The sequence below is a fragment of the Ambystoma mexicanum genome, chromosome 1q (assembly GCF_040938575.1).
Source record: "Ambystoma mexicanum isolate Mex_15411 chromosome 1q, UKY_AmexF1_1, whole genome shotgun sequence".
Taxonomy (NCBI): domain Eukaryota; kingdom Metazoa; phylum Chordata; class Amphibia; order Caudata; family Ambystomatidae; genus Ambystoma; species Ambystoma mexicanum.
Genome location: NC_090922.1, coordinates 1,471,060,469 through 1,471,084,162, shown reverse-complemented (window position 1 = coordinate 1,471,084,162; position 23,694 = coordinate 1,471,060,469). Strand labels below are relative to the sequence as shown.

Below are 23,694 nucleotides of genomic sequence, written 5' to 3'. Positions count from 1 at the left end.
TGATGATGGAAAGAACTCCATCAAGAAGAGGTACCGGCAGCACCTCACAGCATGGCTCTTAGAAGCTCTAGAGGATCAGCCCAGAGGGAACTGGAACCAACCACCCCCGGGAAGCCCAATCGCGAGCAGCATGGGAAACGGGCCTATTAGATGCTTGAAACTGCCCTTAAAGGAACAGCAGTTGTGAGGGGCAGTGAGGCAAGATTGGGTTCATAAGCACGGGCCGTGAGCACTCTGTACAGTAACCTGAAATAGTATACGAACAAGGAGGAGCCGTGCAGTGGGAAGTGAGGTGTGCATATAGCTTTCCGCCCAGGAGAAGCAAGAGTAAAAAATACTCAGGTGGAGCCACGCTGCAATACCACAATATAATAGCGCAAAGAAAGCTCAACAGATTCACCATATCCACTACTAGCGAAAACGTTACCCTGCACGGACAGCCTAACAAAATGTGAACCAACTAAAACAGCAAACGCTCAACATTGACGCCATTATGCTTGAATAAAGGGCATGCTACAATCCTTCGATGGTAATAGGGACACACTGACCAACAAGGTTGAGGCATTGCAGCATAACGGTATGCAATTGTGCGGAAGGTTGATAGGCAGAGAAGCGTATAGGCGATACTGAAAATACATTCTGCATAACTTAAATGGTGTTAAAAAAAGAAATGTCAACAGTTGAGCCAAAAATGAGGACCTTGAATCATGCACCTGGCGCAACATTAGATTGGTGGGCATTCCAAAGATGCAGGTCAAAAGCACCATGGAGGTTTTTCCTAGAAAACACATTTCTACTAATACTGGGCAACCCAGTTCGCTCCATTAGTTCATAATTGAAAGAGCACTTGGTCACCATGTGTTGGTCGAGCCCTGGGAATGCCTCTTTGGCCCATCGTTGCTTGGGTCACCAACTACAAGGATTGACCTGATCTTGAGAGCGGTCTTGGAAAAAGGATCTCTGATTTAAAATGCACAAGTGGAGATTTTTCCAGACTTCTGCCTGGCACTAGAAGCATCCAGAACAACGTGCCTTTATGTAAAGAGTAGATTGCAAGAGAATTGGACCGAAATATCTCCAACTCTCTTCAGAAGTATCTTCCTACTCTAGCCCTTCGCTCCTCCAACTCCTTGAGGGGCAGTCCTACGCATTCATAGTGGACTGGGAGTTTTCACTCCTATACCACTTTCCTCCAGTTCCTGTCATTCCTCACGTGATCAGGAGGTTGAGAAAGTTTGGAAATCCATTATCCTAATTGCTCTGAGGACGTGGTATGCGGACCTTCTGGACCTGTCCCATCTGCCCTCCAATGAGTCTTCCACAAAGAGAGGATCTTCTCTCGCGAGAGGAAGGTCGGGTTTTCCATCCAGAGGTCAAGTCACTCAGCCTTCACGCATGGTTTCCGAGCAGTTGAGATACAAGGATTAGCACCTCCCGGATTACATAATGGAGATCTTGCTTTCGGCACGAAGGCAAGCAACAAAATATTTGTACCGCTGCTGTTGGAACAAGTTCAGCAGCTGGTGCAGCGATAAGAATGTGGATCCCCTTATATGCGACACACCTATGGTGCTTTGCTTTTTGTTAAATTTGGCCAATCTGGGGCTCCAGATTGGAACAATTAAGGGTTACCTAGCAGCACTTTATATTTATAAGCGCTCTTCAGAGGAGGATTCATATTTTAAGACCCCTCCGATTGTTCAATCTTTGAAAGGCCTTACTAATGTATATCTACCAGTCCAATTCAATGTCCCTGTATGGGATTTCAATCTAGTGTTAACATGCATTCCCTTTGAGCCTTTACACTCTTGCCCATTAAGACTCTTGACATTAAAAAACATTTTGCTTATTGCAATAGCGTCAGCCCGCAGGGTAAGCGAGTTTAAGGCCCTTTCCTGTAAACCTCCACATACAGGGTTCCATAAAGACAAGGTAATTCTCAAGGTAAAGCCTTCTTTTTCTACCAAAGGTAGTCTTTAACTTCCACTTGTCACAAAGAGATACCTTATCAACTTTCTATCCATCTCCGCACTGAGGAAAGGAGGAGAGGTTGCATAGACTGGACCCAAAAAGGGCTCGGTTTTTATATATCCAGAATGGCTACATTTGACCAAAATGACCAATTGTTCATTTGCTCTAATGACCTCATATTGGGTCTTGCAGTTACTAAACAAACCATATCCAGATGGATCATCCTGGCTATTGGCGAATGCTACACATTGGTGGGCAAGGACCCGCCGGAAGGACTAAGGGCACATTCCACAAGGAGCATGGCAACCTCTGCTGCTCTTCAGAGGTGTCCCAATCAATGATATTTGTTAAGTGGCCACTTGGTCATCTATCCATACCTTTGTGAGACATTACTGCCTGGATTCATCTTCCAGTCAGGGAGGACAATTTGCAAAAGCAGTCCTTTATTCAGTCCATGATTAGATAAAAATGTTATTAGTACTTCCACCTCCAAATTATTACTTCTTTGGGAGTCCATCATAAAATGAGGAATACGTGGCAGGACTCAATCCATTTGCAGAACAAGTTACTTGCCCCTGGTACATTCTTTTGATTGGATGTTTCTACCACGTATTCATCGCCACTCCCAGCCTACGCTTCTGTACAATTTACGTGTTATGACACTTTGTGAGCCTACAGTCTATGGTACTCCTGGTAATTCCTCTTCAGGAGTGGGGAGCTGCAGCCAACGGGTGCTGCGTGCGCTGCTTATACTGATGACGTTGAACGGAGGCCCTCGAGGGGCAACAAATCCACGTGACTGCACACAGCGCCCCTGGCAAAAGACAAATCAGAAGCAGCTGAAGCTCGAGATAATTGGCATAAGATGAGGAATACGTTGGAGGAACATCCAATCGAAAGAATGTTACCAGGGTTAAGTTACTTGTTCATTCTCATCCTTTCATGCTGATTAAATTAGGGAAAAGAATATAAAAATGGACAGGCTGATTCCTCACACCAGACAGGTCCTGTGAAGAGCTATTGCTTCTGTTTGGGGAAACCTTGCGCTAACCCTCAAATACCAACCCTATATGACCCCTACAAACCAAGCAAATTGCTTCCCCGGCAGAACAGATACATATAAGATACATATAAGAAATCGCACCTTCCTGGTTCCAAAAATCCCTAGCCCCTTAATTCTTTCAAGAAGAATGATCTGTGAGCCACAATGTCATATGTCCAAGCGCTCATGGAAATACACAGGGTACGCCGTTTCTGCTGACAGTTTCAGTTTTTATAGTTCACCTAGTTATATAAACGGCTTCCTAAAGTTTTCGTTGCATACCATGGGCCACTGTAATAAGCTAGGTAAGAACGTTTTTAGCAACTCCCAAAATGCATATGCCAGAGACTTGAGTAATACGCAGGGTAATTCGAGGGTAAACACGGGTGGATGCCATACCCGCTTTTTTCAGAGGGCAGACGCCGTCCCCCAGGGTATTTTAAGGGCCATGTGTAAAACCAGGCACTTTTACCGTCTTTTTCAAAATTACGATTGTAAGCGCGACCTGCGGTTTCGTGCCGTGGTCGCCGGGTTCACAGGTCAGGCACTACACCATATTACGTTGTGAAAAATAACACTACTAAAGGTGAAATGTCACATTTCGGGGCTGCACTCTCCTGATTCTTGGGGTTTAAAATGTGCACGCTTTTTAACATTTTCAAACTCTAGTATTTATTTTGCATTTTATTTATTGGATATTTGTAAGGCGCTTATACAACAAATGGTGTTTCAAGGTGCCACAAGACACAAAAAAAGCGGGAACAATGAGGAAAGATAACAATAACGGTCCTACTAGGCCTTATCACATTCGGATCGTGCAAGTGCAGTAACAAAGTGAGGGGGGGGATGCCGGTCTGCGAAGTGCTAGGGTGGGAAGGGAAGTGCAGGGTGAAAAGAAGCGAGTGAAAGTGAAAAAACGGAGGGGCAAAGAGGTCCACAGGGGCTAGTCCAAATGGCCAGGAGTGTTTTTTCACCAACCACCTTTTTCAAGTCCCAATACTAAGAGTGGATAGCCCACACCCGTTAAGTCACAAGATTAAGGGAGGGTTTTTGATTATAAAAGTGACTGCGCATAGATAATTTTTAACCAAAGAGCTGGTTGCCTGTATGGATACCAACAGAAGTCTGGATTTCCATAGAAGCTGCAGAGAGGATCCCTATTCGCTATGAGATGAGCCGTATGTATTGGAACCTGGCCACAGCAACTTAAAGGATTTTGAGCAGATTGAGGAATTCCAAACTGCGAGGGTCCAGGCTGATTACCAAAAATAGAAAGCAACATTTTATATTTATTGTTCACTTGTTAGGCGCTGGAAGCAAATACTGTTTCAAAGTGCCCACAGGGCAACAGGGAGGTGACATGGGATGATAAACCATTACAAATTACACTACAAAAGATAATAAATATAAAAATACAGTGGGGAAGACACAAACCTAAGCCTTTTGAGTGTTCAGAACATACAAGTGCCGAAGTAAAAGGGAATGGGTTAGGTGCTGTGATGCTTGTGGATGAGCAGCATGTGAAGTGCAATGCAAGGTAAGGGCAAGCTGCCAAAAGTGGAGGGTGAGCCGAGGATAGACAGCAGCTGGGATGATGAGGGGTGGGAGTTCAGGGCCCTGAGGATGCATGAGGGCCGCGCACACCAATCTGGCTACAGTGAGACTAGCAGGGGAGGGAGAGGGGTGGTGGAAGGGAGGGGAGGTCTTGAGGCTCTTCCGGAATTCAAGAAAGTCCTGCTCAAGACGAAGAGGGAGGGGAAGGGTGTTTCAAATAAGGGAGTCAGCTGAGGAAAGGGATTGCCTACTTGCCCTCTGCTCAGCAAACTGCTTTACACACAAGGAATTGTTGCCAGAGGTCGAGAGGGGAAATATTTAGGAAGAGTTGAAGATAGCATGGTGTCAGGCCTCAGAAGGCCTTGTGGATGATGTGGAGGGATTTGAATTTAATCTGTGAAGCAACTGGGAGCCATTGAAGACTTTGTAAGGTATGAGCGTTGCACTCCATGGGCTTGAGGCCAAGGATAAGACTTGCTGCCCTATTCTGGGTTGAAGAGTGGAAGAATGAAGATTCAGGAAGAGGCTATTGCAATTGTCCAGCCTAGCGAAAACCAGAGCCCGAGTAACATTGAGCCTCTGGGGGAAAGTGAGACTAAGTCCCAATCTAACTGATTGCCAGTGTTTAACTCCCCGAGGGGTGAGTGGGGCCTGGGAGAAAAGGACACTAATTCCAAATAGTCACAGGAGCATTGTAAGATAATACTGTTTTTCATTGCAATCAAATGCAAAACTGGAATAGTGCAACACTGGCTGCATTCCTGCCCAAATAAAGTGGTACTTTGGCCATTTTACAATCTACCCATGTGCTTTCCCAGACTTATTAGTCAATGCATACTATGGATCAGTCATGAAGGTGCGTTGTCTGATAGAGAGAACTAAAACATGATTTGACACCTGTGGGAGTCCTAGAGGATTTAAAGATTTGAATATGCAAAGGGAGATTAGATGTAACCCATATAAAATGTTGTGGTAAAATCCCCCTACTCCTTATGCTGTAGATGCACAACAGAACTCTGTGAAGTGAAAGTAAAGGGTTACCTTTATCAAATGCAATCCAGGAATATTCTCTTACATTGGGTGGGTAGACCAAAGTTTTTTCAAACTCACTGAGTCTTGATTTCATAATCCAAATCTGTAGGAGTCAGTTGCAATTTTGTCTTGCCTACATTTAAATCCCCCTGCACATGGTTTATACATTAACATCCTAACACTCCTATAGGAAGGCCAGCCGGAGTGAATGTATTTCTAAATGTCATTTGAGACTCCTTTCTCCAATACCATAATTGATTTTATATTGGAGAAAATCAAGTGTTTTGCAGAATTTTACAACTGTTGATGAGAAAGGTTCTTGGTGAAAGCTTTGTAACTACATGTGAACACACCGACCGATAAGCGGTAATATTATAATTGAAGTTCATTGTTTTGCTTAAATGGAAATATTCATAGAAGTGGTGACTATGTGTATTGACAATAGTGAGATTTAAGCAGGCATGTCAACTTACTGTTTGTAGATAAGCTGCCTGTGGTTAATTCAAGGAAGCATAGTAATTTTGTGCATAAGCTGTCTGAGTAATGTGGTGGCTTCAACTGCATAAAGCTGGAGACCAGCTTTGTTTGGATTTGACTTAATTGTCTTTAAGTACATTAGATGTTTCACTCTAGTAACTGTTTGCCTTGCTCACAATTGTGGGGTGGCACTAGATCAGTAGAGATTATTAAATAAGTGGTATTGCACCAGCATAGAATCTATAATGTAATCTGCCATGTCATGGGTGCATACTCCAAGCTGTTGGCCATCTTCCTCATTTGCTATTTTTTCTACCTGCACCGTACGGAATTTAGTCATCAATTGCTTGAACTTTTTGAATTTTGACAGGGTCACTAGCTAAGTCAGGCTTTGTTGACTGCAGAGATGACACTGTTCCATGTCCAGATCTGCACTCCTGCTCTTTTGTCTTGAATGATCTGTATGTAGCGTGCATCTGGTCAGGCAGTGTTAGGAAAGATTTCTCTTTTAGCAACATTCCCTCCATAGTTCCATGGACCCCCAAACCTAATGCTTTTGGACCGGTCTTGACTTTATACAGCGAAGTGAAGCCTTTAGCTTCACTCCCCTTGCCCTTTTCTCATAGGGAAACCAATCATTCAGACTATCAGTACTGGGATACTGCTGCCCTCCTCCCCCCTCCCAGTCGAGCCATCCAGTCCTCTGGGAAAATTGGAGTCAGGAGGGTAAGTAAACTCAAAGTATTTGCATCCCCATGTCCTTTATAGGATAACATTGAGAACAAGTCTCTTTGTATCCTTCCACTCCACTTCTTTTTGATTGTCGCACCTGAGCATGGAAGCCTGAAAGAGGAGAACAAATGTTTACTTACCAGTAACTTTGTTGCTTCTCTTTTCTTGAACATTCACCAACGCAGTTACTTTACATGCATCAGATACACTCTTGGGGTGGGTGGGGACAGGGGGTGAAGCATTGGGGCTTTTGGGCACAAGACTCCACTCTTCATAGGGCTTGGACCTCTGAAGTGAGGGCATATTTCTTGTGACTTGGTCCTATATTGCTGTATCACTTAATCACCTTTTTATTGATTCAATTTAAGTCATTGAATGGATTTTAAGAACATATGGTGATAAGTTTATTATTGCGTGTAGTGCAATATCACCTGCTAGTTTCACTTTATTAGTCTGTTTGAGGCCTAGAATAAAAATAGCATTTTTGTGTATTCCTGTTTAAATTGACTTGTGTGCTTCAGTGCATGCATGCCTTGTGGACCCTTGGTCCCATTCGCACACTCCTGAGAATAGCCTTCACAGCTCTGCATTGCTATTTGATTGGGTTTTGGCTGAATTCTGACTCCTCCTGTTCACTATAACTAGGGTGGCCTCCTGAAATCTGTCCACCAGGCCGGATTCTAGTAATCCATCTTAAGAGGCATTGACGCCAAAACCTAGTGACGCCAAAAGCTTGTAGGAAGTGGACCGCTAATAATTTCATGGCTTCTAAATTAACTCATGAAAAACCTTCACTGGAGACTCCCTGAGACTCTCAGAGCCCGAGATTCATCAGTAGCGCTTCTTGTAGAAGGGCAAGAAGTATAAGTGGAAGAAAACTCACCATTCCAGAAGAGTCATCCGCTCCTCACATGCATTTGTGCTCCTCAACAAACTAAATTAATGAAGACGCCAATCTGAATCTGACTAAAAGGTTCTGCAGTTGAGGTGTGTGGGCAACTTGTTGCTTTCCGAGGAGTGCGGGGGGGGGGCGCGGTAGGCTTTTCCTTGAGGCGTAGTGCTTCTGTCCCTCACACTGCTATTGAAGAGCTGAAACATGCTGATCCTGTCCACTGGCAAGGAGGCACACCCCCTTGGCATTTTCTGCCCTGGAGTTCATCATTCAGAGCCTCCTACTGTTGCTTTAGCTCTGGTGCCAGAATGCCAGAGCTCCGACCCGCTCTGTGCCATAGACTACAGAATGGATTTAGTGGAGCCGGTATACCGTGAGCGGTCACCTTGATGTGCCTGTCAATCTGAGCTATAATAAGTGCTAGACCAGCTGTTTCATGAAGACACCACGACGGCCCATTTAGCAAGATTCCGGGAAGTAAAAGTGAAAGATGAAGACCTTGCAGCAGCTTAAAACCTTTGAGAGATGTGGAGCATGCTGAAGAAGCAGCGGAATTTTGGCTTAAATGTTTCCTCGGAGTAAAAATATGTTCAGAATACCTTTATTTGAACATCCCTTTGTTCTCTGTATTCTTGACTGCTACCAAGAGATGAGCAAAGGTAAGCTTAAGGAGCCAGTCTGCTTGGCTGTAGTTACTGCCCCTGTTCCACCACAACCTGAACACTGTTTTGGGCAGAACCTCCTTAACACAGAGTACTGGTTTACAGTGAGCCGACAGAATGATATGCAAGTTGACCCTCTTTGCATTTGCAGTGGAGAAGGTAAGCAAGTAGTGATATCCCTGAGACTAGAATGTTAAGGAGGGATTTAAGCAAACTGCAGTTTGAGGGGTGAAGTGAAATATTAATTGCAAGCCATTTCAAAGGCATTGATTTGAAGCGAGAATGACCCAGTGCTGTGGCAAACGATGTGGTCAAGTTAGTGGATACCTTAATATGGGGATTTTGCTATATTCTCATCCAATGATCTCAAGTGTGGGATAGTAGTGGGGGGGGGCTACGGTACTGTTTGGGTGCATTGGGTGGAACCAACAAAAAAGGTGGTGAGGAAAGTATAGTCTGATTAATTAACAGATGTGGCCTACTAAAATGGTGTGGGTGGTAAAGGAGCATTACAACCTAGTTTTACATCCATAGAGAGCATAAAAACCTGTGAGGACATTTTCCAGAAGAAGCATGCTTAAATGAGGCTCAGTAGAAACATACAAATATTTTACTCTGGCACTGGCTTCATCTAATGCTGAAGGCACCCAGCACCTGGCTCCCAATGACTTTTGTTAAAAGGTGTGTAAATTCACTGCAGTGCATTCCATTGGGGTATAATATGTGATCTAAAAACACTAAATCTTTGGGCATAGTTATTTAATAGGATATGGTAAGTGTGGTGGTGCTGTGTGCAGGGAATTGATTGGATTCACTGCCGTTGATTCACTTGCATCTAAATGGATGCTGCAAGTACTTCCACAAACCATACAAAGACCAATTTTCGGATACTTTAATATATTGAGAGCATGTGCATTGTAATTTCTTTCTCTGCCTCTCCTGGGTTGTACCCTTTTGTAATGTAAATGTGTAAATCAAAAGTCTGTAATGTGTGCCGTCCTGTTCGGTATTCATTGCAAGGTCCAAGTGGGCCACTATGGCCCCCCTTTCAGTCACCCAGTCTTAAACCTACGGACCATTTTTGTCTATTTACGAGCCCCCATACGGGAGATGCTCCTGCTACAATAAATGCACTCTGAAAAGCGTTTTTGTTCCATGGAACCTAGTCTGCACTAAGTGAAATGGCTAAAAATAAGAGCTGTGTTTTGCTTGATTTTGCGTTTGAATCCACGGCAGCCACTTTGTAATATTTTGGTTCCCCAAATAACAACATGTCCAGTCCAATGCACACATCGGTCAGTGGAGGTGAAGTGACTGCCAATGGGTCTGGTGATGGCAAGTTTTGATGTTGCTCCTGTTGGTTGGGGGCAGCCTAGGCGATATTGCAGTTGGGTTGAATGGTGTGGCCAAGAACCCCATGACTGTCAGTGTTTCTTTAGAAAGATCTCAGCTGTGATTGTGTAGACTTTGAAAGCAAGTTAACTTGGCGGCACAGTGGTTTTAATCACACAAGGAATCCGTCATTTGGGGTATTTTCTGTTGGTAGCCCATATTTTATTTTGTGGTGGGTGACCCATGTTTTGGAATTCGTGCTGTCAGTTGCTGTTGCTAAACAGAGGTGTTATGTATTGTGGTGTGCAACTATAATGGAAGAGTCTCATGGTAGCATTTGCAGCGTCAGTGGCTGTTAAGCACAGTTTGTACAATGTGGTGTGCGGTTTTGGTACATAGCAGCGGCTTAGCTTTATGTTTTTACATGTCGAGGGTATTGATGTTCTAAAGTATAGGTAGCTTTGCTGTTCTGATTTAGTTACTTATTCCACTTGCAAGGGAATACATTGGCATATATGTGCTAAATTTAAGAAGAATGGATTTCTTGTGTGTTATTTGCGACCCCCTCGTGTTACAAAAAGTATTCAAGGCAAAAGAAATGTATTCCATATCCTCCAACATTTTACTTAGATTTTGTATAAAAAACTTACAACATTTTTCCACGTAATGAGAATCCAAAGAGTGCAAATAATTTACAAAAAGTAAAATATTCGAGCGCATGAAAGATCTTTTTCTTTTCTTTTGAACACTTGATTTAGTGTTGAGCTTTGCGAAGACCTCATTCATTCTCTTATAGCAATTTCAGTTATCCAGTGCTGTTGATCAATGGCTCAGCCTGCCTGGCGGGTCCATTGTAATATTTAAACAAGCTGCCGCAGAAATTGGTCTCTGCTGGATTAAGATGGTGCATTGTGCTAAGCAGAAAAGGGCCGGGTCGGCTGTAGATATCCTGAGCTACGTTTGAGTGTGCGCAGGCAGGCCCAGGATCACCTAGTGTTGCTGATTTCAGTAAAAAGTAGACTGGTCCCCCGATGTTGTCCATGACTTTCCCATCACACAACCTCCTTCCCGGTCACGTACTTCCACCTGCGTCATTATTTAATGAACTGATGCTGGTCTAGTCCATTTATAGAGCTGAGTATCCGAAGAACCAAATATTATCAAACACCAAAGTGAAGGATTGAGAACACACCTGTCATTTGCCTTGGACAGACACGGCTATGCCGAATGTGTACAATAGTTAATGAGGTCATTGGGCCTATTGGTTTAGTTACTTCTGTTTTCCTTCGAAATGTATGCCCTTTTCCATCTAAGTGCTTCCACATGGAGTAGCTCACTCTTCCCCGATGTCTTTAGAAGGTGCATCAAAGAACTAGTGTAGAGTTCCCTCCTGGGGAACACCTTTCCAGAAGATTCTGGTAATATGAGCAAACCGATGTGCTTCCAGCCCAACTGCCCTTTGAGTCCTTTGTGGGGAAGGAGATGTTGATTAGACTCACTCTTGTGCACCTGAAGGATACTTAATGCATTCTCATCTTTGGAGCTCTTGCGCCACAGGCATGTCTTTATATTGGACATCCCAGTTTACTTTCACACCTAGAGAACTAGCTCTATGCCCCTTCGCCCTCTCTGGGAATCCAACCTTTTTTACCCGTCACAAGCTATTGCCAATCCACCATAGCATTCTGTAATTGCTGGCCTACAGCCAAACCCCTCTAGGAGTGGGAGAATTCCTTTTCCCATTTCTGAAAAAAGAAATGCCTGCAAACGCTGTAACCGCAAGCTTAGCTTTATTCCGACATAACCACCAAAGGCTCCATATCAAAGCGAAGACATCGCAAGCACATTCTGCCCTCGACTGCCCCTTCATAATTCTTTGTACTGGATCCGCCTCTTGCCTTGTCAATTCCTGACACCATCCCTGACGTTTCATCAACAGCCTGACCGAATGCCCAAAGGTCCACAGAGTGTCTAGTAAAGCCCTACATATGTGCATTGCTAATATAATGGGTATCCACACTTGAGGGAGGGTCGGGAGTTCTGAGAGCACAGTTCAGTGGGTGGAGGAACATAAAATGGGGCTAAAGGGTGGCTAGTAACTCAGACTGACAACACGGGTCTGTGGTGGAGCAATGAAACACAACTCAAGCTCCTACCTGTATCTCCACCTCAGCACATTTGGCTAAGGCCTATTTGTAGCAGTTGAACAAAGAATGTGGGGGTGGTGAGGGCGGCCTTGGGTTCCTTCCCCCATCGTGTAATGTCAGCATTTTCACACTTGCCTGTGCAAAAGAACCATACAAAACTGCATTTGTATACTTCATATTCAAAACATTCTGCAGTCAGATTCCGCATCCATCCCAGACACTAGCCTTGGCAGTCCATTTTTGTTGGGATTGATGCAGCTAATGGCAGTCAAGGTAGAAGAGGCTTAAGGCCCCCAACTGAGTTGCCCTCAAAAGTAGAGCGTGAAAGTTTACTGGAAAGCTCCTCATCCGTATGTGCCTTAATAAGTAGATTGGAGTGGTTCCCATAGAAGCGATTTTACACATTTTTGGCATTGGAGGAGCCTAGCCATTGTTAAAAGCCTTGGTTTTTTTGTTTAAAGTGTTAATTGATGAGTAGACAAAGCATCCAGCAACGTACATTACTCTTGCATGTATACAATGTTAACATTCCTTCAAGTCATCGTAGAGCACTAAATATATCCCAACATGTCTTGTGAATGAACATCAATTCAACTTGTTAATCGTTTCATTCTGAACCTTAAAATGAATAAATTATTACAACTGTTTACTTCACAGGTGTAGGTAGGCAGCGCAATAAACGTAGTACGGGTAGTACTGTAACATTAGTTTGAATTTTAGAATCCGTAGTCCTATCCATGTTTGCTTCACAGGCATGCGTCTTACATCCGGTGGTAGTGATACAGCTTGACGATTCTGCTTTTTGCCTATGCCCCAGTGAGGGTCAGTTCTTTCGAATGTGTCAGTATTTTTACCTCTTTTCACGGAGGGCACAGGTCGGTGGCGGTAATCATATTGTTTAATAATTAACCCCAGTCCATAGTACTGCTCTCCTCTCCATCTACTTTGGGCTGATCGCTGAGTAATTCCATCTCTGCCCTCCCCCAACGATATATATCTTTCAGCCACTGTTGAATTGATGGACCTTTCGGGTTCTTTCAGGAGATCGCTATCCTACGTGTAGCTAGTATGAGTAGGAAGGCCACCTTTTTTCCTTCTGGATTTTGTTCGCTACCACCATGGCAGTCTTCCCCACAAACATGTTTCAGGTACACACAGATATTCACTAGTGGTCCAAGTGTTAGTTTTATTCACTACCTCTTCCCAAAAAGCTTTAATCACTTGGCATGCCCAGGTCATATGCCAAAAACCCGCCGTGGCTTCTTTGCATCTTGGGCAGGTGTGTGGGTGCTGTGCATTGATCATGTGGCGTCTAGACAGTGTCATGTATACTTTATGGATGAGTCTAAACCTGGCGTTTCTTGACACCTTGATACTCATATCTTAACCAACTGTTCGTCCGATATCTCTATCCCAATATCTTGTTCCTATTTGCCCTTAACCCCTAGTTAAGTTCCGGGAGTTTCTTCTTCCCTCTGATCTGTGGGTAGAGTTGTGATATCAGACCTCGGCTATCGATAATACTTAACTGGTGGGTTGGGGGGGGGGGGGTGGATTTCTCGTTCTGTAGGGGTGTCTACCCACAGGACCACTATTCTTTTAACTATCCGGGCGTAACTTAAAAAGGCTCCTTCAGCCATGTCATATCGTTGGTGCATTCTTGGAATGGCATCAGTTTCCCTCCCTCATAGAGGTTCCCCACTGTTGTACACCTTTTACTTCGTAACTTCTTCCAATCCAGATGAATCAGTATGCCTGGAGTCCTGGATCAAAGCTCAAGGGCGAGTCTGGACTATACGGGTATGTGTCTCGTAGTATTCTCAGTATTTTAATGCAGAGTTCCCTGGGCACTGTGTAGATTGCACACTTCCCCTTACTTGCCGTCGCGTCCCATTGGAGTTATATCCCTTTCCTATGTGTGGGGAAATCCTCCAGTAGGTGTTGCAGGTCACCTTTGGGAGTGTCCACCTAGTTGGAGACCGTCTGCACCTGGCCCGCCGCATAGTACCCCTCAAAATCTGGTATTGTGAGCCCCCCATCCGTGTGAGGGCTCTGCAAAGTAGCCAATGCCACCCTACTTCTATTGGATCCCCAAAGTAATTCCCTGATGTAAATGTCTAGCATCTTAAAGAACATCTTTTTGACCTTGTATTGAATAGTGATAAAATAATACAATAGTCTGGGTAGTACCACCATTTTACTTATGGCTATTCTTCCCATCAGGGAGATCAGAGGGGTTCCCAAAATGTTATAGATTCTCTTATGCCTGTCAGTGCTCTTCACTTATCAAACTCGAATGGTTCCTGTATACTGTGAAAGACGGTGATTCCCAGGTAACAAAATGATTCTAGTTCCCAACGGATCTCTCCTCCCGTAAGCAAGTCCAGTGATTGTGTACTCATGGTCCCCAGGGGGAACACCAGGGATTTATCCTCGTTCACACTATGACATGACAGTTTCCTAAAGTTATTCACTACCTCTAATATTAGCGGAATGTTTGCCCTGGGGTTGCTCTCATATATCAATGTGTCATCTGCGTATAATATATTGTGCATTAAACCGCGAACCCGGATTCCCCCGTCTCTTGTATGTAATGTCTAAAATGCCAGGGCAAACTATATTGGGGATGCCGGGCATCCTTGTTGTGTGCCCCTTTCTAGTGTCCATTTCTCTGATATCCACGCACCCATTTTGACTCGTGCCTGGGGGTTAGAAAATAATATCCAATGCAGCTTGATGGGACCTATCCCTATACCCTCTAAGACCTTAAACAACCACTGCCACTCTACAGAACAGAAGGCCTTGGTTGCGTCCAGGGCCATCAACGCCAATTCCTCTTCTGAATGGCGAACGTGCTCCATTATGAAGTGCTATCTTCTTATATTCATTGAGGTGTTCCGCCCTCCAATAAAACCGCATTGGTCTGGGTGTGCGAGGTCAGTAGATGCTGCCTCTAGCTTAGTGCTAATATCTTCCCCAAAGGTTTTGTATCGACATTTAGGAGCGATATGGATCTATATGATCCACAAAGAAGTGGGTCTTTCCGGGGTTTCAGGATCAATGCCTCCCTCATGGATTCAGGGAGAGCTCCCAGATTAAAGGTCTCCTTTATAAACTCTCTGCAGTACCGGCAGTAATATTTCTGCGTAGTTTAAGTAATATTCGACCGGTAGGCCGTCCTTCCCAGTGTTCTTCCCTTTCGGCATCGTCCTTGGTACCCACTCCATATCCTCAACTTCTATGGGGGTTTCCAGTGATTCGCTCTGGAATGCCACCTGTTTAGGCATCCGTCAGATAGCTAGTAGGTCCGAAGCATACTCCTCTGAGTACGTACCTTCGCTTGTATATAATGCTTTGTAATATTCTTGAAAGACCCCGTTAATCTGTTTACCCTGGAGCCCTTACTGTCGGTGATTTGTGTAATTGCGCCCCTTGCGTGTTGCCTACGAAACAGCCATGCTAGTTACCGACCCGCTTTATCTCCCTCCCAGTGTAATTTTTTAGTATACCGGTCCCTGTCAAAATTGGTTAAAGCTTCCTGGGGCTTCATTTGGGTTCTAATAGCTTCTGCTAAGTCTTGCCCCACCTCTCCCCCTTTTCCCAGCTAGACTTCCAATTTCCTAATGACCCCCTCTCATGCCTTCAGTTTTCAGGAAAGAGTCTTCCTTATTTCTATAAAGAAATATCCTGAAACTTTTCCACGTTCTTGTGTTGGTATTCAACACATGTCTGTTCATGAAACAGTTTGTACTTGTCCTCCCCTGCTGCCTCACACCCACCCTACCTCCACCTACTGTGGGTTCACTATGCTCAGTCTATAACTGATTGGACTTTTCCGTACACTGTCTCTGGTTTACCAAGTTCCCGGGCACACCTATTCTTCCTGCCCTTCAGATAACCAAGCTCACTGTATCCAGTCCCTGTTTTGGTCAAGACACGGCACCCACTGACTGCTCTTCAAGACTCATTCATGCTATTCTCATACTGTAAAAACAAGATTGTGTCCTCAACATGTATTTGTGTAGCTGCTTATTGTAAAACATACAACTATAAAACAGAAGTCTTTGCAACTCATTGTGCATCCAGAATAATGCAGCAAGAGTAGATGCTCAAGTGATTTAAATTATTGGTTTTTATGTTTGTGTTGAATTGTTTTGTATGTGACTTTCAATATTGCTTTTGTTTCAGTACATCAATGGTGGCAACCTGGAACAGCTGTTGGATGGGGATCAACATTTGCCATGGACTGTCCGTGTGAAATTGGCATGCGACATTGCACAGGGACTCTCCTATCTACACTCTAAAGGCATTTTCCACCGTGATCTCACATCCAAGGTACCATTCAGAATGTGGAAGACTCTGCTTTTTGTGTTAATCTGTATTTATGGGTTCAACTAGGTCTGTGTTTTTGCCCTGGTGATGTGTTGGCTATTTGACTTGAATGTTCTTTGTGGGATTAGTTGGTAATGCTTTTTTCAGCCTTGGTTGTCGGGTCACCTCTTTTTTTTTTTTATCTCGGGAGGATTGTCGTTTGGGTCCACACGCTATTTTTAATCTGGCTGTCGAGAGTTTTAGTGGGCGTTTGTTTCGATATGCCAATGTGTTTCTGGCAGATGTCTATTGTGTTCTAAATGTGTTTCCCCTTCCAATGCCTTTTTGTAGCAAGTCAGTTGGATAATCACATTATTTGACAAATTTATGCTGGAAAAACGGGTAAGTAGTGAATATGTCAACCCACAGCCACAGCAGACTCACCTCCACCCCCACAGACCCACCACTCCTGCAGGCCAACCACCACTCACATTACATATTAATCTTCTAACCCTTACCACAGTCTTTGTTGAGGCTGTGAATGCACTAGGATAATGGGCATACCTTGTCTTCTAAAATATTTAAACACCATATTACTTCTTTGCATTCTTCTTGAGATTACCAGGCACCTAGGGTTGCACAATAAGATGAGTGGAAACATAAAAATATATATTTCTGAGGCTTGTGGAATCTGCTTAGATCACATGCTATGCATAGGCCGTCATTTGGTGGAAGCAGAGTATTGCAGTTGTTGTTTTTGCAAAAACTCAGAGGGACGTTGACGGGTGTGCCAGTAATACTATCCTGTGTGACGTCCACTGTACCCATGGTCCTTCATGTGTCGAGGTTCCTCAGATTGTTTTTTTTTCCGCCATCATGAGCGGTCACATTAGGCGGAGTTAAATTTCGGCTAACGCCATTTGCTTCTGCAAAGTTTAAAAGATAGTTTCTCTTTCTGTCCTATAACTCCCGGTGCCGTGCTCTCGACGAGGTAAAGAACAAGAAAAGGGACAAGCATCCGTCGGAGGACGTCAACTTTCGACAGACCCCTTTCGGCCTTGGAAGGCCCAACGGGCCTAGGCCCTTACAGTAGAGTGGGGCACGGTCATTAGACAATGTGTTTTTTCCCCTCCCCTTCCCCTTATCGCCCGGCTGCCTTCTCCAGACATGGACAAGACACCCTTTAAATTCTGCCCAAACTGTAATCAAAAAAATATCAGTGGATCGACAAACACAGGGTCTGTAACATCTATTTATTTATTTATATTGGCTTATACAAACTTTTAAAAGAAAACAAAAAAAGAAGAAAACACAATTCCAAAAGTCTTATCCATCCTTAGCATCCTCAACATCAGATAGACAATAGCAAACAATAAGGTTCTCCAACTAACCATACGAGTCAAAAATTAAAATTCCAAAGTCAGTCAAAGTTTCAACCATTCCCATCTCGAGGAAAACAGAAAAGTAGAAGGGGGAAGTAGAAAGCAAGATCAAACAATGTAAAATGATTCTGCATTTCGAATTCCTATGCCCCTTTCATTGTTCGTTTTCATCTTCTGGAAGTTTTAAGGCCAGCTTTGTTTTAATGTCACTTAGGAAGTTAGTTAGGGCATAAATCAACTTCTTATCAATTCCATCAAACATCCTTTGCCACCAGTTGTTTGCACATAGTGTCGATTGACTTGAGAAGAGAACTCCTAGGTGTCTTGTTCTTATTGAATGCAATTCTCCGCAAAATAGGACAAGATGTTTTAAGGTCTTTTCGTCCTATGAACAAAATCTGCTCATCAGATTAAGATTGGCGTATTTCGCCAATCTCTTTATTCTATCCTTTGTCTGAAAAGCGTTCAGTCGAAAGCACAGGCACAGGGCTCTTAGTCTAGGATCTGGAAAAAGTGCAACATATGGTGGTACCCTTCTATAGTTGTTTGCTTCACATGGGGCGTCTTTCATACTGCTGGTTTGACGCTGCTGTTATTCAGCAGAATACCAGTCTTGTTGCCACATTTTCTTTTTTGCCAAGTTTAATTATTTTAGGATCTCCTCGCAGAGGGTTTTGCAACTTGCCAGAATAGAGTTGGTATTGTTGACAACGTGATTGTAGAAAATTTCAAATTGCGGAATGTTTGCCTTTTGTTTGGTCTTACAGCGATACCAAATTCCAGCTTATTCGGGCATTAATGGATATAAGCGATAGTTCGGATCAGACGCAAGCTGTTGACATGCCCTTTGGTAGTTGCAATACTTTTGACCATGAATTTTCCAAGGTTGCCCACAAATCATTAGGGCATCCAAATGCATTCTCTGCACTGTAGATCAAAGCTGGAACTACCTTCTGCTGATAGAAGGTAAGTACAGGCTTTAAGGAAAATTTTCCATATTTTTAGATGAGAGCGTGGGGGTTGCATAAATCTTCCCTACAGCGTCTAAGAGGGCAATTGGGCGGTAATCTTTTGGGTTTGCTCGGTTTCCCTTTTTAAAGACAGGTACGATTATCGCACTTTTCCAAGACTTTGGGGTCTGGCCTTGTTCAGCAATTCTTTTGAATAGTGTGTAGCAGATGGTGGACCATAGTTCAGGATTTTGCTTAATTAGATGGTTTGACAGTCCGTCCGGCCCAGGTGCCCTTGAGGAGCTTGGTAAGTTAATCACATTTAGGATCTTGGCTTCAGGGAAGTCAAGATCCCATCGTGGTAGCTCTAGCAAAATCTCATTGACTTTTTCGCCTTTCATGCTGTATACTTCTGAAAGGTGTGTGATCCAATCCACTTCTGTTACTGAATTGCAGTTTGAGGGGCTTCTTCATGGTTAATTATACGCCAGAATTCCGCCAGGTTTTTGTTTTTCAATTTGCTCAACATTAGTTCTGCATCTTTTTGCATCATCGGGTGTTTATGCGCCCCAATTTTTGTACTTTTGCTTGGCTATTCTTTTTATTTCTTTAGAACCAATGTTTAATTGTTGGCAGGTTCAAATCTCTTGGCGCCTAAGTCTTTTTTTCTTAAGAACTTCTAAGTCGAAGACATGTCTACGAGTAAAGCCTTTATGTTTTAGACCATGGTTTTTCTCCTCAAACTTAGACAGTAGATGTCGATATTCCAGTGGCATTCCTTTTTTACAATAAAGAGTAGCAATTGAGGTCACAATTGAGGTCACAGCCTGTGTCCAGGCGTATTCTACCTCTGTTAGGTTCAACTTCCACCATATGTTTCCATTTAGAGGCGCACAAGTCATTGTACAATGCCATTCTCATTATGAGCATCTCATGGTCATGGTGTCATTCAGACCACCTGCATAGATTTTGTTTGAATATGTAGACTTTCTGACACAAAGATATCGTCTTTAATGGAGTTCTGATCGCCTCTTCTCCACGTTGTCTCAGGTGGGATGTCTCCCAAGATGTTTCTGTTCAACATGGAGAGCTTTCTCTGCTCCATTTCAAGACACCAGTCCTTTGTGAGTTTGTGGCTAGGTGGTAATTTGCCACTAATCTTAGTTTGCTGCTTGAAACAATCTATGTTCAAGTCTCCACAAAGGAGGATGTTAGGCCTGTCTGATTCTTCGTAGATCTCGTCAATAAGTGAAGTGACTTGATCCATGAACATACTCGTACCAGCATCTTGGTGGTTCCAATACAGGTTAATGATCTTTAATGAGAAACAATTACCAAGTTTCTCGCTAGGCTTGTTGACGGTGATGATCTGAATAAATGGAGCGGGGTTCTTGGAATCCACAATTCTGAATCCTGTGTCCATTTTTATGATAACAACCCAGCCATTGGTCTTCCCAACTTCTTTTTTATTGCTGGATTTAATGCAACTTCATATCCCTCGATGTTGGGACATTCGCACATCCATACTTCCTGTAAGCAAGCCATAACCAAGTATTGCAGCCAGTTTGATTGGAATAGGTGCAAGTGACCTCTTGTGTTCCAGGATCCAATCAAATAATCAGTTCGGTCCTCCGTTTTCTGCCATTCATTTTTATGTTTTGAGTTCAAAGTAGTAGCTATCCAAGTCCATTTGTCCATTGCGTTTGAGTTTTCCGCTGTTCTTTCACCACCATAAGTACGCTCATCCGCACTTGTTACTCCCGCTTTAGTGATTTTAATCTGATCTCTTTCAGGGGGTGATGAAATATGTTTCCCTCTAGTTTCTTTCGATGGAACATACATTGTCTCTAAATTAAGATGTTGCTCTTTGGGGGGGAGCCGTGTCTTTTATTTTAAATTTAAGAGTACGGATATTTTCCATTTCATCTTTTTCTTTCTCTGTACTCTCATTATGTTCAGATTTCTTTGGGATGCTTGTAAATTTTGGGTAAATTGGTCATTCACTTGGTTCTTTGATAGGTGCGGTTAGATTCTCAGAGTATCTGTAAATTTCAAACCCCAGCGACATGAGAACAGACTCCGCCTCCATAATCGTGTCACTAATTATTTTGGACTCAAGATGTAGGACCACTTTGTCGTTTCTTTTTTCTTGTGGGAATTCTATGACTTTCAGATCATCTGATGTTATTAATCTGAGACTTGGCACTAAGTGAAATAACTTAATGACGTTATTTCGATTTAGAATTAATTTGTCGTTATGTACACGTTTAATGATTATTTTGTGCAGCTTTATTTGGACATCCTCATGATGCACCTTCTTTCTACCAATGTTTCTCGATCTTTTCATGTTTTTAGTGTCGTTGGACAGTGGACTAGGTAGTCGAATTGGGACTTTTTTATCTCGCATGGTGAATTTGCTAGCCGGGCTGCATGACCTGCAATCTCCTCGCTGGAACGAGAGATGTCTGTCTTTGTGTTCATAGATAACATAGTTGTCCTTTAATTTCATTCAGGCTAGCTGTTCTCATTTGTCATTTAAAGTCATGAAAATCGGGCTGCTAGCACATTCCAGATTCGGGGTGGGTGTCACGATTGGATAGACAATTGTACACGTCTTCATTGTTTTATCACTTTCGCTCTTCACTCAGGACTGGTATTATCGTTGCATGCTTGATTGCGGGATACTTCTTCAGACTTGGGGACGGGAGGGCAGGGGGGGTGAAGGGGATAAATCCGTTCTTTCCGGTGAGGGAGTATGCTCTGCATGCATCGTTTCCACAATCTCGTTATCTTCGTAAGTTGACCTGCTCAGAAGCTCTTCTGAAATATCGATTGAGCTAACTGATTTCACTGCAGTATCTTTTGCTGCAGTAGTCTCCAAACAGGTTATAACTGCCTCAGATACTTTTGTTTTGCTGTCAACTTTCTGACTTCTTGTATTGATCCTTTGGGTGTTATTTAGGTGTTATTTACTTCGCCGTTGACTGTTACATGTAGCGATTTTATATTTCGAAGGAATTTCCTTGCACCATTACCTCGCTTCGTATTTTTTGCGAGTTGGTTTTTCGATTTCTTGGTTGTGCATTGGGAACTTAATTTAATTTCTTTTGAGTTTTCTAAGGTTGATTTATTTCCCTTAAAAATTTGGAAAATTCCTCTTTCGTCTTTCGTAATGTCAAACACCTCATCTGCCTCGTAATTTGGTTGACATCCAGATGGCTTGTAGCCTTTGCGGTTGAGGGTGTTTGAATGTCTTGGAGCGCAAGATTGTCTTTTCCTAAGCTTTGTTTGAATGCCGTGCTAAAGGAAACATTGTGAACTTGTCTCTTCAGCAAATTTACTGTGATTGGCGGTTGACTAGTGTTATCATCTTCCTTGATTGGTGAGGTTACAACGCAAGCTTGGATGCTAGCTTCCTCACTGTTACTCGAGGTAAGTGTCACACATTGATTTGTTAAGTCCACTGAGACTGTGTTCCATTTGCGCGTTCGTATCTTTGTAAGTATTTGTATTGATACATTCTGAAAGCGCTCCATTAGGTTTTTCTTCAGAGCCACCCCTATCTTCTGCTGGAGTTTTACCAGTACTGTTGATTTTGGTTTGATCTGGGGAGATGACCAAATCAACAGGCGTGGGTTGATCCATTTTGTTAATTTGGTCCATCTCTCTACTGGTCTCTTTTCTTTGTTCTTTCCTGGGGTCGTTGTTAAAAAGAGCCAGTGCTTCACGAGTCACTTCTGCAAACAGTTTCTTTTCCGTAAGGTCATTCTTTTTTTGTTCAATCAAAATATTTAATAAGGCTTCTATTTTTTTGTTAAATTCATTTTGGACTCCTTTACCGATGTGGCTCTCATCTCCGATTTTTAGTAATGTTAAGTTCATAAGTGCCACCAACGTGGTCAGATCCTTTGTTTTCTCATTTATAGCCTCATACATTTTAATAAATGGCGCAGTGGATATCGACATGGAGGCCATAATTAAAGTTTGCAATTCCTGTGGAGAGGGACATCCAGTAACAGTTTGTCAATTTTTTTCCTTGTGGTAGAGACTTAAATAGTCTTGGGATTTTCGTTCTCCTTATTTTTGGGTATGGACGGTCCATAATTGAAGAGTCCATGTTTGAGGATTCAGATGATGAATCCACACTTTACTCTCTTGATTGAGCTGTTTTGTTTTTCATCATCACTGTGTCGCAATCAGATACTGACACAATGTGTCTGTTGATTTTAAGTTTTGGTGATGGACTCATTTCAGTGCGTCTTCGGTTTTGTGAGCCTCTTGTCCATTGTTCTTTTTGCTCATATACTTTGGGGGGTGGGGCGGGGGGGGTCATCTTTCCACACGCTTTCACTGGTTGTGTGGTTGCATGGTTTTGATTTTCCGATTGCGTTTCTGGGTAGGATTGCACCATGCGAGATTGATTTAGCTGCGTTAAGTCATGCAATCACTTATTTACGACTTCCAAAGAGTTGCATCTGTTTTCTTTGTTGTTTGTATTAGTTTGAGTTAATAGCACTTTAAGTGGGTGAACAAGTTCACTAAGGTATGTAGAATCATTAGGTTTGCTGCAGCTTCCAACGTGATCAGCAGACCCACCTAGAGGTCCGGGTAAGAACACTCTTGGGGAACCGAACACTTCCTCGAATTCCTCTTCTGCCACATGGGATTTGTTCAAATTATCTTGGTGAATTCCTTCACCGAGTGCAGTATTAAATTTCATGTTTGAGTCTGTACTACTTGCAGTATCAGATAAGTCATTTTGCCAGTCCTGTATGGCTGCTTTCGCAATTTCCACATACTATTTTCCATGCTAGAGCATGACAAGTACAGACTTACTTGAGGCCGGTGTGGTCTGGGCCAGATGTCCTCTGCTTCCGAGGTCGCTGAAGGCATCGCGTGCTTTTGCTGTGCTCTCTTCTCGCAATCGTAGTTGTCCCATGAGCACTACTGCTCGACATTGGATCCTGGATCAAGGCAGACAGACTGTAGGGATTGGAGGGCAAGGGGACAGATTGAAGGTCCAGGACCTCTCCTCCTCTCCTCCAATGACGCCAAAGACTCTGCGAGTCAGTTTTTAAAGGAGTCGCCGCCCAAAACAGTTGAAAGCAACAAAAAAAAAAACTCAAGACAGCAGGTCACTTCTCACTCAAAAGACTCTGCTTGACTCCGCACTCTGTTTAAAATGCAACCACGATGAAGGGTACTGTCTA

At 43.2% G+C, this 23,694-nt stretch overlaps 1 protein-coding gene across 3 annotated transcripts in view; it reads left to right on the top strand.

Annotated features, from left to right (window-relative positions):
- Positions 1-23,694, top strand: part of TESK2 (testis associated actin remodelling kinase 2) — an 864,966-nt gene that overhangs the window by 477,682 nt on the left and 363,590 nt on the right. For all 3 annotated transcript variants that reach the window (XM_069642367.1, XM_069642366.1, XM_069642368.1), the window contains one exon: positions 16,030-16,176. In XM_069642367.1, coding sequence (XP_069498468.1) covers positions 16,030-16,176 — 147 coding nt within the window. The remainder of the gene's footprint in view (positions 1-16,029; positions 16,177-23,694) is intronic.